The 15,252-nt window shown below is 41.4% G+C and overlaps 1 protein-coding gene across 2 annotated transcripts; it reads left to right on the top strand.

The window, feature by feature from the left end:
- Positions 1–2,996: 2,996 nt before the first annotated feature.
- On the top strand, positions 2,997–13,997 carry GATAD1 (GATA zinc finger domain containing 1). Of its 2 annotated transcripts, XM_082398575.1 has the most exons (5): positions 3,000–3,480; positions 4,284–4,409; positions 6,048–6,107; positions 10,640–10,823; positions 12,509–13,997. In XM_082398575.1, exons 1-5 carry the CDS (start codon positions 3,229–3,231, stop codon positions 12,697–12,699), a joined length of 813 nt encoding a protein of 270 aa, XP_082254701.1. In that variant the 5' UTR covers positions 3,000–3,228; the 3' UTR covers positions 12,700–13,997. The 2 variants fall into 2 exon arrangements, with proteins under 2 accessions (XP_082254702.1, XP_082254701.1); XM_082398576.1 differs by lacking the exon at positions 4,284–4,409 and having other exon boundaries at positions 2,997–3,480.
- The last annotated feature ends 1,255 nt before the right edge of the window (positions 13,998–15,252 follow it).

Genomic DNA, 15,252 nt, shown 5'->3' with positions numbered 1-15,252 from the left:
TAGGTACCAAATTATCTCTATGTGCTCCAATCGGACCCTTCCTCTGGGTCTAAGCTAGGTATCTCTCTCTCCTTATATCAATCTGAGATCTCTCCCTTGGCACCTCAGGGAGCCCTGGCCTGGCCAATTGTGGCTCCTGGTCTTCCTGAGGCACCCAGGAAGGAGCAGGGGATTGGGTCAGAGCCTTCGTTGACAGTGCCTTCCTGAATCCTTTTCTCCTACCCATTTCTCTCACCTCCCAACACCCCCCCTTCCCCTGCCCCAGTCACCATCTCTGCCACGTAGTCCTATTTATCCTTATAGCACACTGCTCTATTCTATTAACACTCTACTACATCTGCACAGGAGTTTTGTGATACTATAGCTTTGCTGCTTGTAGGAGAAGCCCCATGTATTGACTGAGAACTATGTGCCAAGCATGATAATTGACCAAATCTTCATGCAGCACTGAAGTGGAAAATTGTCGACTTACAGACAAGGGACTGAGCTGCAGAGAGGAGGTCTGCTTGCCAGTCCTTGAACTCGGTACTGTCCACTGTGCCCCAGGACCTCTGGCTAGGAGAGGATATTTAGGACCAAGAAACTGCCTATTTCCTTATTTTCCATTTGATACTTTCTCCTCTTTTTATTCTTTTTTTAAAATAGAAGTAACATGTAATGTGGTAAAAAAATATTTCAAATGATAAAAAAGGGTGCAAAAAGAAAAGTGAAAGCCTCTCTCCCTCACCACTTCTGTTAGCATCAATTGTCCACAGTTTTTTGTCTAAATAACTAAAAAAAGTACACACCACACTCACACAGATTTTTAATTTACACACAGTGATCATGTTCTATACACTGTTCTATAAATTGCTTTTTTCCCTCCTAATTATGTCTGAGATCTTTTCATATCAGCAAGTAGAAGAGCTTCGAATGGTTTCCTGTCTCACTCAGAGTAAAATCCAAAGCCCCTACTTTGGCTGACATGACCTTGATGCAAAAGTCGGACAAAGATATTACAAGAAAGGAGAATTATAAGCCTATCTCACTCGTGAACATAGATACAAAAATCTTAAAATATTAATAAAGCAAATCCAGCAATATGTGAAAAGAATAGTATATGATGACCAAGTTGGATTCATTCCAGGAGTGGCAGTATTAATTTAACATTCAGAAATCTATCCGTGTAGTCCACACATTAATAGATAAAAAAGAAAAAGCATTATGATTGTCTCATACAGAAAACTATTTGATAAAATTCTACACATTCATGATGAAAATAGGAATAGAAGGGACCCTCCTTACCCTGACAAAGGGAATCTACAAAATCTACAGTGTTATAAATCAGTATAGTGGTTATCTCTGGATAAAGAGCAAGTGAGGGGCTTTTGTGGTAGTAATGTTCTATTTCTTTATTTGGTTGTCTGAGTGCGGTGACTTTGTGATAATCAACCTGTACACAGGTGCACTGGATACTTTACAGTATGTGTATTATACTTAATTCTAAAAGGTTGTAAATTTTTTTTTTTAAACCAGGAAAAAAATGTAGTTCTTCCTGATGATCTCAGAAGGGTAGAGGGTGTGACCAGGAGCTATGGGAGCTGGCAAGGACAGGAGATGGAGGTGTTGGGATGAGGAGGAGTGGAGAAAAGAGTGTGTTGAGTGGTTACACATGTGGATATGGACCGGACCCAGGATGGTGTCCTTTGGTGGAGAGGAAGCTGGTGAGCCAAGGGCCTAAGTCTTCAGTGAATGAGAGGCAGTAATTTGGAGATGAAGTGCAAAGACAGGTGCACTAGAGGGAGAGCTATATCAGGGAGCATGGAATTTAGTACCTAGACACCCCTCACAGAGTGCATTGTTCTACAATAAGGAGACAACACTGTGTACCTACTCTCCTCAACCACTTTCACAATTGGTCTTAAACCCCATAATGGTCTGGAAAGCAGTTAATATTTTGTTTTACTATTGGAGAATCCTAGACTCAGAGCCAGGATGACCGAGCCACAACTCAGGACCCAGAGCTGCTTCAAAGGCCTGTCCAAATGTGCTTCCAAGACCAGTGGCCATGTGGGCAACTGGCCAAATCACGGTCCCTCTGTTGATCATCAGTTAACAGTAAAATAGGGATAATATCTTGTTCCACGACTGGCATAAGCACTAAATGCGGTTTCACGACATCATAAGGCATTCAATACAGTTTTCTTCTTCCTCTTCGCCCAGCACTCCACCAACATATTCATCATGATCTGTCCAAGAACATCAAGTCTAGAAAACCCAGGATCTTGAAGACAGGTATGCAACCACTGCTCCACTAAGTGAGGCTGAGGGGTGACTCGTTTCTCTGGCCAGGCCTGTACTGACCAGCGACATTAATAGAGGCTGGATTCTCATGACACCCTTGTCCTGGGCCAGCTGTCCTCGAGTACGGTCCACGGAGGTCCCAAGACCCTTTCTGGGGGTTCTTGGGGCAAATCTGTTCCCCAACAATACCAAACCAGCACTCTGTCCCTGGCGTACGGTTCAGAGGTTACGAACACTGTCATTCAAGGGCCAATGAACGTATGCGTGGCATCTTTGGCTTTAAAATGTTTCAACTCCAAATACACAAATGTCCATGGATATAACCCTTATAAGCAAACGTATTTGGGGGTCTAAGTTATAACTTTAAAGAGTGTAAAGGGGTCCTAAGTAGGAGTGCCAGATTTAACAAATAAAAATACAGGATGCCCAGTTACATTTGAATTCAGATAAACAACGCATACTGCATGGGATACACTCATATTAAAAAGTTATTCGTTGCTTATCTGAACTTTAGATATACTTGAGCCTGAAGTATTTTAGTAGTCAATCTTAGGCCTAAGACCGTAAAGTCCGCGAACCGTCCTCTGTCCCAGGAGTCCCGGGCGGGGCACTTCCGGTCAGGCGGGCCGGCCTGTGCGCGGGCCCCACCCATCGCCGGAAGCCTCCCCAGGCCAAGGCTCGGCTTTCCTCCCAGGCCAGGCCCCGCCCCGGCCCCGCCTCCCGGCGCCGGGGCCGTTGGGGGCTGGTGAGGGCGGTGGAGCGCAACAGGCTTCCTGCCTCCAGGGGGCGGCGGCCGCGGCCTGGTCCCAGAGTGGACAGCTCGGCGCCGCGCCCGCGCCGCTCTTTCTGTCTTTGGGAGTGACGGGTCGGCCAGCGGGCCGCCGAAGGCCGGCGGTCGCCATTCCCGTGTCGCTGCGCCCGCGGGGGCCGCCCGAGCCGGCCACGATGCCACTGGGCCTGAAGCCCACCTGCAGCGTCTGCAAGACCACATCGTCCTCCATGTGGAAGAAGGGCCCGCAGGGGGAGATCCTCTGCCACCACTGCACGGGCCGGGGCGGCGCGGGCGGCGGGGGCGCCGGCTCGGGGGCGGCCGGCGGGACGGGGGGCAGTGGCGGCGGTGGCGGCTTCGGCGCGGCGACCTTCGCCAGCACCTCGGCCGCCCCTCCGCAGAGCAACGGGGGCGGGGGCGGCAAGCAGGTGAGCTCCTCCGGCCCCTCCCTCCGGCGGAGGTCGACCGGGCGCTTGGCGGGCGGAGGCCGGGTGGGCGCGGAGGGGGCGGGCGGGGGCCTCCCGGGATCGCCGTGCTCATACTGGGCCGGGCCGCCCCTTCCCATCCCGGTTGAGAACATGGTCTTTGGTTCGGCCCATTCTCAGCACCTTTTCTTGTGAGAAATTGAAAGGCTAGAGAAGCAAGAAAAGTGAAAACGCTTCAGAAATCCCCCCATTGTAATGTTTTGAATAGCAACCAGACATCTCAGTATACACACGTATACATAGAGATGTCAGCAGGGTCATGCTACTGGACCTCTTTACCTGTTAATAAAGTTCATTTTGTCATAATGTCGTGTTATTAAGATTATCATGTCATCATTTTCAATGGCAGCATAAGTATTACATTGCAGAAGGTGGCATACCAAACCCGTTCTCTGGCGTAGGAGAGTTGAGTTTTTAAGCATTTTTCTGTTATAAACACAACCGATGAATAGTTCTTGCCTTGGCCTGGACTGACTTACTCTTGTTGCTGCCCCTTGACCTATTACAAGTAGCTCACACCTTTTTGGATGCTCTGGAGGTGCTTGCCTAAGGCTCTCCCTGTTTGAATTAGGCCAGTTCGCGTGATTACCCGGCATAAAAAGAAAAGGTGCACTCTTACTTAATTTTTAAATGATCGTTTAAAGTGCATACTCTGGGATCCTTGTAAGATGTTCGTATCGGGACAGCAACCTTTCTGCACTTTTTATTTCTTTCTCTTTTTTGTTCTTTAATTGTTTATGTAACAGAGTAAGCAGGAAATTCACAGGAGGTCTGCTCGGCTCAGAAACACTAAATACAAATCTGCTCCAGCTGCTGAAAAGAAAGTTTCCACTAAAGGAAAAGGGAGAAGACATATTTTTAAGTTAAAAAATGTAAGATGATTGTGGACAGTGTCTTGTACTGTAATGGCATTGTGTGTGTAGTGTGTCCTGCCACTGCCTTCATCTCTCATCCCTGAACTTGGACTCTGCTCTTGGCAGCTATTCTGTAGTGTTCTGGGGACTGGTCCAGACTTTCTAAAAGGGAGTGAGCTCTGTTGTAGGAGGCTTACTGTTTATAAAGTTAATAAAACTCTTTCTCTGTTTTTTTAACTTTTTTTTTTTCCTCTGGGAAATATAAAATATTCTAAAAGAAACCTAAACCTCGAGCGCATTTTACTGGATTCTCTGGAAAAGATGAGATGGGGTTATAGTTCTTGGTGTGGCGAGGTATACTGGGAAAACTTTTTTTTTTTCATTCTTAAAGCTCTAAGTAAATAATAATACTGGAACTCATTCACTTCCATATTTGTTTGTTATTATGGCCCCAGAAGACGTTTCTTACTGATTTATAATGATCAACTTGATGAATATGAATGAAAAATTTTACTAAATCTTTCTCTCTTCTTCTATAAGAAAATAGATGGTCGAAAGACTTGTGCGGGGGTAGTGGAAAGCATATTTTTGTTGCAGTAAATTCTCATTGTTTTTGTAAATACAAGGGACAGTGGTCAAACACAACGGGCAATGCATTATATACTATTTTTTAAAAACCACAGTATGGTACTCTTTGCTTTCAGAACAGGAATGCTTCACTTACCAGTGAAGGCATTTCTGAAGTTGGGTGTGTTCATTTAAAAAACTCAGAGAGGCCTTGCGTTATATTCTTGTGCAGATTGTGGACCCTTTTTCTTGTTCAGAATAGTTGCCCCTAATTTATTTAAGATTTTTATAATTCAGTTTTCTAAAATGAGGTGTTTATTGACTAGACAAAACATGTAAATATTGGATTATAGGTGTATACACTTAAATGCTCTTAAACACGTTTTCCTCTGAAGTATGGTGGAATATGTTCTCTGCCAGTATTTTAATATCAATTTCTCTAACAACCCCTTTCTTTAGGGGTAATACCAAGACATATTTGGGAAGGCCTAGTTACTGTGTTGTGGCGTGAGAGTGTGTGTTACAGCTTAGGAAGGAATTTCAATGATGGTTGAGTGGTGGCAAGTTACTAAGAACTCCCAAGAAAGTTTCCTTTGGCCTTGGTTCAGGCTTGCTAGAAAATTAGTTCTGATGATACTGTCATAACTAGTTCCATAGTTAAGTGGAGATGGAAAATGAGGAGACACGTTTTTTATTATTCCCACCTCCGTCATGCTCAGGCCATTAGAGCCAGATTTTTTAATAACTAGAATGTGTAATAAAGCTCTGAGAGGGCTTCTGTTAGATTTCAGCCACATAGTCAGGAGCCGGTCCTTTGGGGCTCAGCAATTTTTAAGGTAAAGGCAGCAGAAGTATTCGGACCAGGCTTTGCCACAACGATCAGAAAAGCTTTTTTTTTTCTTTTCTTTTCTTTTTTACTGCAGTTCTTGTCACCAAACAACAACTTTAGTATTTCTTAAATTACAGAACTCTCATATATGGCTGGAAAAATGCCTGTACACGCTACACACACACACACACACACACACACACACACACACACACACACACTACGAATGTGCTGATATTTTTACTTTTGTTTTTTCACAGCCCATCAAAGCCCCTGAGTCAGTTTCCACCATAATCACTGCAGAATCAATCTTCTACAAGGTGAGCATCTGTAGTTACTGAAGGAAGGTTTGAATTTATTGTATAATGTGCTACTAAAATGCTCGGTTAGTCTAAAAGTCTCTGCTACTCTGTATAAGGTGTGATTGTGGTTTTTGCTCCTTTCTAAGTTATTTTTCCCTGTAGGTGGCTATTATAAAACATCTCATCCAGAGCTGAGTTGGGAGAGGAAGTTGCCTATTGAAATACAATATGAGGATCTTAAGTATTTTTTAATGTAGATTATGGGAATCGTTTTTAAAATGAAAATGTATGGTGTGGAGCCATTGAGTATGATGCTTGCTGTGGGTTTGTCATACATGGCCTTTATTATGTTGAGATAGGTTCCCTCTATGCCCATTTTCTGGAGAGCTTTTATCATAAATAGGTGTTGAATTTTTTCAGAAGCTTTTTCTGCATCTATTGAGATGATCATATAGTTTTTATTCCTTAATTTGTTAAGGTGGTGTATCACATTGATTGATTTGCATATATTGAAGAATCCTTGCATCCCTTGGATAAATCCCACTTGATCATGGTGTATGATCCTTTTAATGTGCTGTTGGATTCTGTTTGCTAGTATTTTGTTCACGATTTTTGCATCTATGTTCATCAGTGATATTGGTCTATAATTTTCTTTTTTTGTGATATCTTTTTCTGGTTTTGGTATCAGGGTGATGGTGGCTTCGTAAAATGAATTTGGGAGTGTTTCTCCCTCTGCAACTTTTTGGAAGAGTTTGAGAAGGATTGGTGTTGGCTCTTCTCTAAATGTTTGTTAGAATTCGCCTGTGAAGCCATCAGGTCCTGGACTTTTGTTTGTTGGAAGATTTTTAATTATGGTTTCAATTTCATTACTTGTGATAGGGCTGTTTATATTTTCTAATTCTTCCTGGTTCAGTATCCCAAAATTGTACCTTTCCAAGAATTTGTCCATTTCTTCGTGGTTGTCCATTTTATTGCCATACAGTTGTTTGTAGTAGTCTCTTTAATCCTTTGTATTTCTGCAGTGTCAGTTGTGATTTCTCCTTTTTCATTTCTAATTTTATTGATTTGTGTCCTCTCCCTTTTTTTCTTGATGAGTCTGGCTAAGGGTTTATCAATTTTGTTTATCTTCTCAAAGAACCAGCTTTCACTTTTATTGATCTTTGCTATTGTTTTCTTCATTTCTGTTTATTTCTGCTCTTTATGATTTCTTTCTTTCTATTGACTTTGGGTTTTCTTTGTTCTTCTTTCTCTAGTTGTTTTAAGTGTAGGGTTAGATTGTTTATTTGAGATTTTTCTTGTTTCTTGAGGTGAGATTGTATTGCTATAAAGTTCCCTCTTAGAACTTCTTTTGCTGCGTCCCATAGGTTTTGGGTCTTCGTGTTTTCATTGTCATTTGTTTCTATGTATTTTTTAATTTCTTCTTTGATTTCTTCAGTGATCTCTTGGTTATTTAGTAGTGCACTGTTTAGCCTCCATGTATTTGTGGTTTTTAGTTTTTTTTTCCTGTAATTGATTTCCACTCTTATAGCATTGTGGTCAGAAAAGAAGCTTGATACGATTTCAATTTTCTTAAATTTTCCCAGGCTGGATTTGTGACTCAAGATGTGATCTGTCCTGGAGAATGTTCCATGTGCTCTTGAGAAGAAAGTGTATTCTGCCACTTTTGGGTGGAATGTTCTGTAAATATCAATTAGATCTATCTGGTCTATTGTGTCATTTAAAGCTTGTGTTTATTTATTTTCTGATTGGATGATCTGTCCACTGGTGTAAGTGGGGTGTTAAAATTCCCCTACTCTTATTGTGTTACTGTCGATTTCTCCTTTCATGGTTGTTAGCATTTGCCTTATGTATTGAGGTGCTCCTATGTTGGGTGCATAAACATTTATAATTGTTATACCTTCTTCTTGGATTGATCCTTTGATCATTATGTAGTGTCCTTCCTTATCTCTTGTAACAGTCTTTATTTTAAGGTCTATTTCATCTGATATGAGTATTGCTACTCCAGCTTTCTTTTGATTTCCATTTGCATGGAATATCTTTTTCCATGCCTTCACTTTCAGTCTGTATGTGTCCCTAGGTCTGAAGTGGGTCTCTTGTAGACAACGTATATATGGGTCTTGTTTTTGTACCCATTCAGCCAGTCTGTGTCTTTTGGTTGGGGCATTTAATCCATTTACATTCATGGTTATTATTGATATGTATGTTCCTATTACCATTTTCTTAATTGTTTTGGGTTTGTTTTTGTGGGTCTTTTTCTTCTCTTGTGTTTCCCGCTTAGAAAAGTTTCTTTAGTATTTGTTGTAGCACTGGTTTGGTGGGGCTGAATTCTCTTAGCTTTTGCTTGTCTGAAAAGCTTTTGACTTCTCCATGGAATCTGAATGAGATCCTTGCTGTGTAGAGTAATCTTGGTTGTAGGGTTTTCTCTTTCATCACTTTAAGTATATCCTGCCACTCCCTTCTGGCCTACAGAGTTTCTGCTGCAAAATCAGCTGATAACCTTATGAGGATTCCTTTGTATGTTATTTTTTGTTTTTCCCTTGCTGCTTTTAGATATTTTGATATTTCCCTTGCTTTTTTTAGATATTTTTTCTTTGAATTTAAATTTTGTTAGTTTGATTAATATGTGTCTTGGTGTGTTTTTCCTAGGGTTTATCCTGTATGGGACTCTGTGTGCTTTCTGGACATGAGTGATTATTTGCTTTCCCATGTTAGGGAAGTTTTCAACTGTAATCTCTTCAAATATTTTCTCAGACACTTTTTTTTTCTCTTCTTCTTATGGAACTCCTGTAATTCGAATGTTGGTGCGTTTAGTGTTGTCCCAGAGGTCTCTGAGATTGTCTTCAAGTCTTTTCATTCTTTTTTCTTTCTTCTGCTCCTCGGCAGTTATTTCCACCATTTTGTCTTCCAGCTCACTTATTCGTTCTTCTGCCTCCGTTATTCTGTTACTGATTCCTTCTAGTGTATTTTTCATTTCAGTTGTGTTGTTCATCTCTGTTTGTTTGTTCTTTAGTTCTTCTAGATCTTTGTTAAACATTTCTTGTATTTTCTCAACTCGTTCCTCCATTCTATTTCCAAGATTCTGGATCATCTTTACCGTCATTACTCTGAATTCTTTTTCAGGTAGATTGCCTATTGCCTCTTCATTTATTTGGTCTTTTAGGTTTTTACCTTGCTCCTTCATCTGTGACATTTTTTTTTGCCGTCTCATTTTTTTTTTTTTTAAATGAGTGGGATTGTGTTCCTGTCTTACTGGTTGTTTGGCCTGAGGCTTCCAACACTGGAGTTTATAGGCTGTTGGGTAGAGATGGGTCTTGGTGCTGAGATGAGGAACTCCGTGAGACCTCACTCCGATGAATATTCCCTGGGGTCTGAGGTTCTCTGTTAGTCCAGTGGTTTGGACTTGGAGCTCCACTGCAGGAGCTTTGGCCCGACCTCAGGCTCTTGAACCAAGATCCCACAAGCCGCCTGGAGTGGAAAAAAAAAAAAAAAAAGAACAATAACAAAGTAAAAAATAAAATTAGACTAGGAAACTAACAGATATGTTAGGAAGAATATAAAAATAAAAATATAGATTAATCAACAACTGGAAGGTACATCAGTACCACAATAGTAAAAAAAGAGGAGGAGGGAAAAGAAATAAAAAAGGAGGGGTGTGGGAAGGCCTTGGCTGTGGAGGGTGGGTGGGGCCTAAGCAAGGGTGAAGTTTGGGTGGTGGGCAGGGCCTATGCTTAGGACCCACAGGGCTGGAAAAGGCCCTGGGGGCTGTGGGGGGTGGGGCTTAGGCTCAAGGAACAGAAGGGGTCCAGGCATGCCCCCCGCCCCTGGTCTCAGAGGGCAGGGGACCTCCTCTGGGAGCCCAGCAGGCTTCCTGGGCTCAAGTGGACTGGGCAAATGCCCTCCTCTCCTCTCCTGCTCCTCCAGTCTGGGAGGGCCCCTCCCCCATGCCTCTCCTGATCTCCCCGGCCTCCCTCCTATGGCACCAAGGACCCATGCAGCCTGGAGGGGGGTTTGGAGGGCAGGGGACCAGCCTGGGAGCTCAGCAGGCTCCTCATGCCCAAGTGGGTGGGGCAGTTGCCCTCTACTCCTCTCCCGCTCCTCCCGGAGGGCCCCTCCCACCTGCCTCTCCTGTTCTCCCCTTGGCTGCCCTCCTATGCCCCCAAGGACCCATGAGACCTGGAGGGGGCTTTGGAGTGCAGGGGACGGGCCTGGGAGCTCAGCAGGCTCTCAGGGCCCGAGTGGGCGGGGCAATCGCCCTCCGCTCCTTTCCCGCTCTTCCTGGAGAGTCCCTCCCACCTGCCTCTCCTGATCTGCCCAGCCTCAGGGGCGCCAATCCTGTCTGGCTTCCACTTCTCCTCCCCCCTCAGTCCCCCTACGTCCTACCAGTTCACTTTGGGGTTCCTCCCGTCTCCTTGGGCGTCAGAGTCCCCCACCATTGGCCGGCAGGCGCCCTAGTTGTGGGGAGATGCTAACTCCACGTCTTCCCACACCACCATCTTGACTCCACCTCCTATTTTTATTTTAAATATGGGGTTATCTTCTACTTCCCCCAGGGAGTCTATTACCAAATTGGAGATGTTGTTTCTGTAATTGACGAACAAGATGGAAAACCCTACTATGCTCAGATCAGGGGTTTTATCCAGGACCAGTATTGTGAGAAGAGTGCAGCACTGACGTGGCTCATTCCCACTCTCTCTAGCCCAAGGGACCAATTTGATCCTGCATCCTACATCATAGGTGAGTTTGACAGGTACAGACAGGTTCTTGAACCCAGTTAATTTTCCATTATTATGTGAAAGTATATTCATCTGCTTGGGCTGCCATGACAAAATACCATAAACTGAGTGGGCTAAACAACAGAAATTTATTTTCTCACAGTTCTGGAGGCTGGAAGTCCTAAGGTGCTGTCAGGGTGGGTTTCTGGTGAGAGCTCTCTTCCTGGCTTGTAGACAGCCACCTTTTCTCACACGGGCTTTCCTCTGTGTGTGTGCACTCATGGCATCTCTTCCTCTTCTTATAAGGACACAAGTCCTGTTGGATTAGAGCCCCACCCTTATGGCTTCATTTAACCTTAATTCTCTCTCTAAAGGCCCAATCTCCAAATATTATCACATTAGGGATTAGGACTTCAACATATGAATTTGGCGAGATACAATTCAGTCCATAACAGAGAAGCGTTAAGTACAAAAAAGTAGAGATTATTATAGAAAATATGAAATTTATATAGCTGGGGTTTGAGGGCTATACGTTACTTTGAGTTCCGGGGCAGTACGCACGTACTAAAATGCTGTGTGGATAAGACTTTTCCGAGTGACCCAGGGTTAAACTCTATTAAAAGAATTTATTGCTCAAGAACTAGGTTATTTAGGTAACATATAAAAATTTACTCAAAATTGATTTCTAGAGGAACTGTCACATTTATGTCTAAGATCTTACAAATTCTCATTATGTGTCCCTCTAGATGTCACACACATCATCCTAGACCTTTTGCAACCTTTTATATCATTGTTGGTAGTTGAAATGGCAGCCACTGTACTCATTAATTTCAAGGCTGACCAAGGAATTGGTTCTTGACATAGACTCACAAGAAGAAGTTGTTGATAAATAGAATTTTGAAAGTGTTCAGAGTTTTAAAATTACCCCAAACTTTTCAACCTTTCTGCAATGGGCATACGTTACTTTTGCGTTCTAAGAAAAAAGATGCAAAAGGCTTTTTTCAGAGAGAACTCAAGGACAAGTAAAGTACCACTATTATTCCCAGCTGAATGTCAAGTTTGATACATGACCAAGCAGTTTTAGTCTTCTGCTTGTAAGTATTGATACATAGAAGAGTGAACTTTCATTAACCTGTTCTATCAGACAGGATTGTCAGCAGAGGCAGTAACATGACTGAATCACCTCTAGGACTTCTGTCTCACCTCCTCTTCCTAATCCTCAGATTGTAAAGGAGACAGCATAGCATAAAGGTTCAGAGCACAGACTCTGGAACTAGACTGTCTGGGTTCCTAGGACAGCCACTTACTAACTATGTGATCTCGGACAGGTTCCTTGATCTCTCTTGCCTTATTTCCTCATGTAAAATGGGAATAATAATAGTGCCTAACTCAGAGGGTTGTTGTGAGGATTCAAAGTATTGATATATATATCAAGTACTTAGAACAGTGTCGACATAATAAACACTATATAAGGCTAAATATTATTTTTAGAATCCTTTCTATATTGAGTTATATTTTGGGGAGAATGCTATATTCCTTAAGCAGTTAAAGCAGAAAAAAATGTTGGAAAGTAACTTCAAAATAATATATGTTTCAAGGGCTAATGTCAAGTTACCACCAGACCAGTTTCTCCTAGTGTCTAGGAATTTTAACATTTTATGGAAATGATATATATCTTCAAAAATGTGAATGTTGGCTGCCTTCTAGGACCAGAGGAGGATCTTCCAAGGAAGATGGAATACTTGGAATTTGTTTGTCATGCACCTTCTGAATATTTCAAGTCACGTTCATCACCATTTCCCACAGTTCCCACCAGACCAGAGAAGGGCTATATATGGACTCATGTTGGACCTACTCCTGCAATAACTATTAAGGAAACAGTTGCCAACCATTTGTAGTTTAAAAAGTGAACATGGATTTCCAGTTGTCTTGTATTTGTACTACCGTAAGACATGCCACATGTTTCTTTAATGAAATTCTTGGATGGAAAAATGACTAAAAAGTTTTTTCTCTACTGCCCAGTAATCATTAGCTTGTTTATTACTAGTCACTTAGAAAATTAAAAGAGATAGAAAAGAATTAGATATATTTTGAAGTTAAATGTTACATACACATTAAGTGTGTGTATCCTCCCAGGCAAAGACTGTAATTTCCAAGGAGACCATTAGGAACAGGTAGTATCTATTTTTCTCCATAATTTATTTCTAGAAACTCATAAAATGGATTGTATTTTTCTACAAGAATAAAATATTAATTAAGGTTTGAATTTCTAACCAAGGGCTGAATCAAATAAAATGTAGCCATGATCAACAGTATCTATCACCAAGTTAAAAAAAAGCTTTATTTTATCATCTAGAAAATGCTGTGACAGACTGTTGGCTGCTTTAACCTTAAGGAAAGTGATTGGTGGATGATGTTATTAGCCTAGGCTCTTTAAAACTTTCATCCGGTTCTTCTGTAGTAAGCAGGGCTTCAGAATCATTTGGTTGATCTTAATAGAGCTGCTCTTTACTGCTCTCACCTACCTTCTCAGTCAGAGTGAGGCTTGATCAAAACATTAAGTTTATAGTTCAGACAGACAACTTCACTAAAAACACACAGGAAACGTACTGTTCAGGCATCCCTGAGCAGTAGTTTCTTGACCACTATTAGAACAAACATTGGGCAGTCATAAAAATGATTAATCATTAGCACTGATATCTAAAAAAAGCCCACCCCAAAGTTAAAACCATCTGCTGTGTACTCATACTAACAGGCCTAAAACAATGTCTGGGACTTAGAAGTCCAGGCACAGGAATTCTATTCAGAATTCAGGGACAGGTTTTACTTAAAGTGTAGGTCAGCTAAGTAAGGGAGCAACAATTTAAAAGAGGGAAGAAGTGGGATTTGCACACATTTGCTTCCTCTCCTGTTCTGACTGGACCATTATTTCTCAACCCCGGCAAAATTTGTCAGGATCTAATTTAATTATGATGATTTTGAATTGTAGGAGTTTTAACTGTTACCATTTTTCTACACAGTTAATGTTTGTATGTTTTAAGGAAGTTATGGTTTGTATGTTGTAGATAGATAGCTCTATGTACGTAGTTATCTCTCTCTTCACAAAAGTTATAGTAAAATTGATTGTAAATACCATTGTAAATAACTAAATGCTAATATTCAGACTTTTGGATTAAAATGTATTTTTCACAATGTATTTACTTTGGATTTATTTCATGCATTTATTTATTTCGTTTAAACAATTAAATAGGGCTTTCTACCACAAAATGGTGTAAATAGAAGACACCACTGTTGTAGTACTCCTAATTTGGAATGACAGATTCGTCGTCAGTATGTAATAGATATTAGGAAACTCAAAGAATGGCTGATAGATCAAATGAACACTTAACACAAGGTATTTATTAAAATGAAATATTTAAAAACCAGTGTATATATGGACCATTTGTTTATAAATCCTAGATACTCGTGTAATATCTTTTAAAATAAAGATCGAATTTTCATATTCCTCCTTAACAAACACCAAACGGCTCCTGTTTCTCACAGCGTAGATCCATAGCTTTTCTCCTGTGATGGAAGGCCTGCGCTGATGTGGCCCCAGACTATGTTCCCAGCCTTGTCGCCAAGCGGGTGAGAGGCTGAGGCAGCGATCTCCTCCACTTCAAATCCATCTTCCTTTTCAGACCGCCTGCCCTGCTGATTTTAGGCCCCAGCCCAGACTCAGAAGCAGAAACCTTATACAGACTGTTCAGCGGGCTCCCACAGTTGTGTAAGGTAAAATCTCTATAATAGATACTTTATTCTGTTTCATTCCTAGTGGCTCTGTTTCTCTAATCAAATCCTGACTGGTACAGTTACTGAGACACCGAAAGATAAAGCAAGAAACTGCTGTTTTTCGTTACAAGCTATTTAGAATTACTTGGCCTTCTTTTTATAAAAACTATGTACATGTATTACTTTGATAAATTTTTTTAAATTGAAAAGTAATGATATCACAAAGGGAAAGATGAATAGATTGTATTATAAAAAACTTTAATTTCTAACTGTCAAAATGTGTATACAAAATTAAAAACCAAACAACTCTCTTTTTCTCTCTTTTTTCTGTTAAAGAAGTGGGAATCATTAACCAGTATTTCTTATTCAACATGACAGACTGGCATGAATTAATTACCCAGTTACAAACAAAAGCTACAAACATAACCTCAACTTCTTGTAACGTCATCACCATTTGGAATTACCATAACTCCTATATTCCACCTGTTTAGCAGAAGCTGGGTAGAAGGGAGCAAGTTTATAACAAAAACACCTTCTATACCTTCAATACTTCTCCCTGTGGATAGGGAAGGTGCGAGTTAAAAAGATATAACTTAATTAATTAAATTATTTATTTATTTATTTGGCTGCGCTGGGTCTTAGTTGCGGCAGGCGGGATCTTTGTTGCCGCATGCAGGCTC

Source organism: Balaenoptera borealis, assembly GCF_965194805.1.
Source record: "Balaenoptera borealis genome assembly, chromosome: 7".
In the NCBI taxonomy this organism is placed as follows: Eukaryota; Metazoa; Chordata; class Mammalia; order Artiodactyla; family Balaenopteridae; genus Balaenoptera; species Balaenoptera borealis.
The sequence above is the reverse complement of the archived record's forward strand: the minus strand, read 5'-3'. Positions and strand labels throughout refer to the sequence as shown.

Coding starts and splice junctions, on each gene's coding strand:
- GATAD1 (XM_082398575.1), top strand. CDS start 3,229: ATGCCACTGGGCCTGAAGCCCACCTGCAGCGTCTGCAAGACCACATCG. Junction 3,481..4,283: donor GGGGCGGGGGCGGCAAGCAG/GTGAGCTCCTCC, acceptor TTTATGTAACAG/AGTAAGCAGGAAATTCACAG. Junction 6,108..10,639: donor CAGAATCAATCTTCTACAAG/GTGAGCATCTGT, acceptor TACTTCCCCCAG/GGAGTCTATTACCAAATTGG.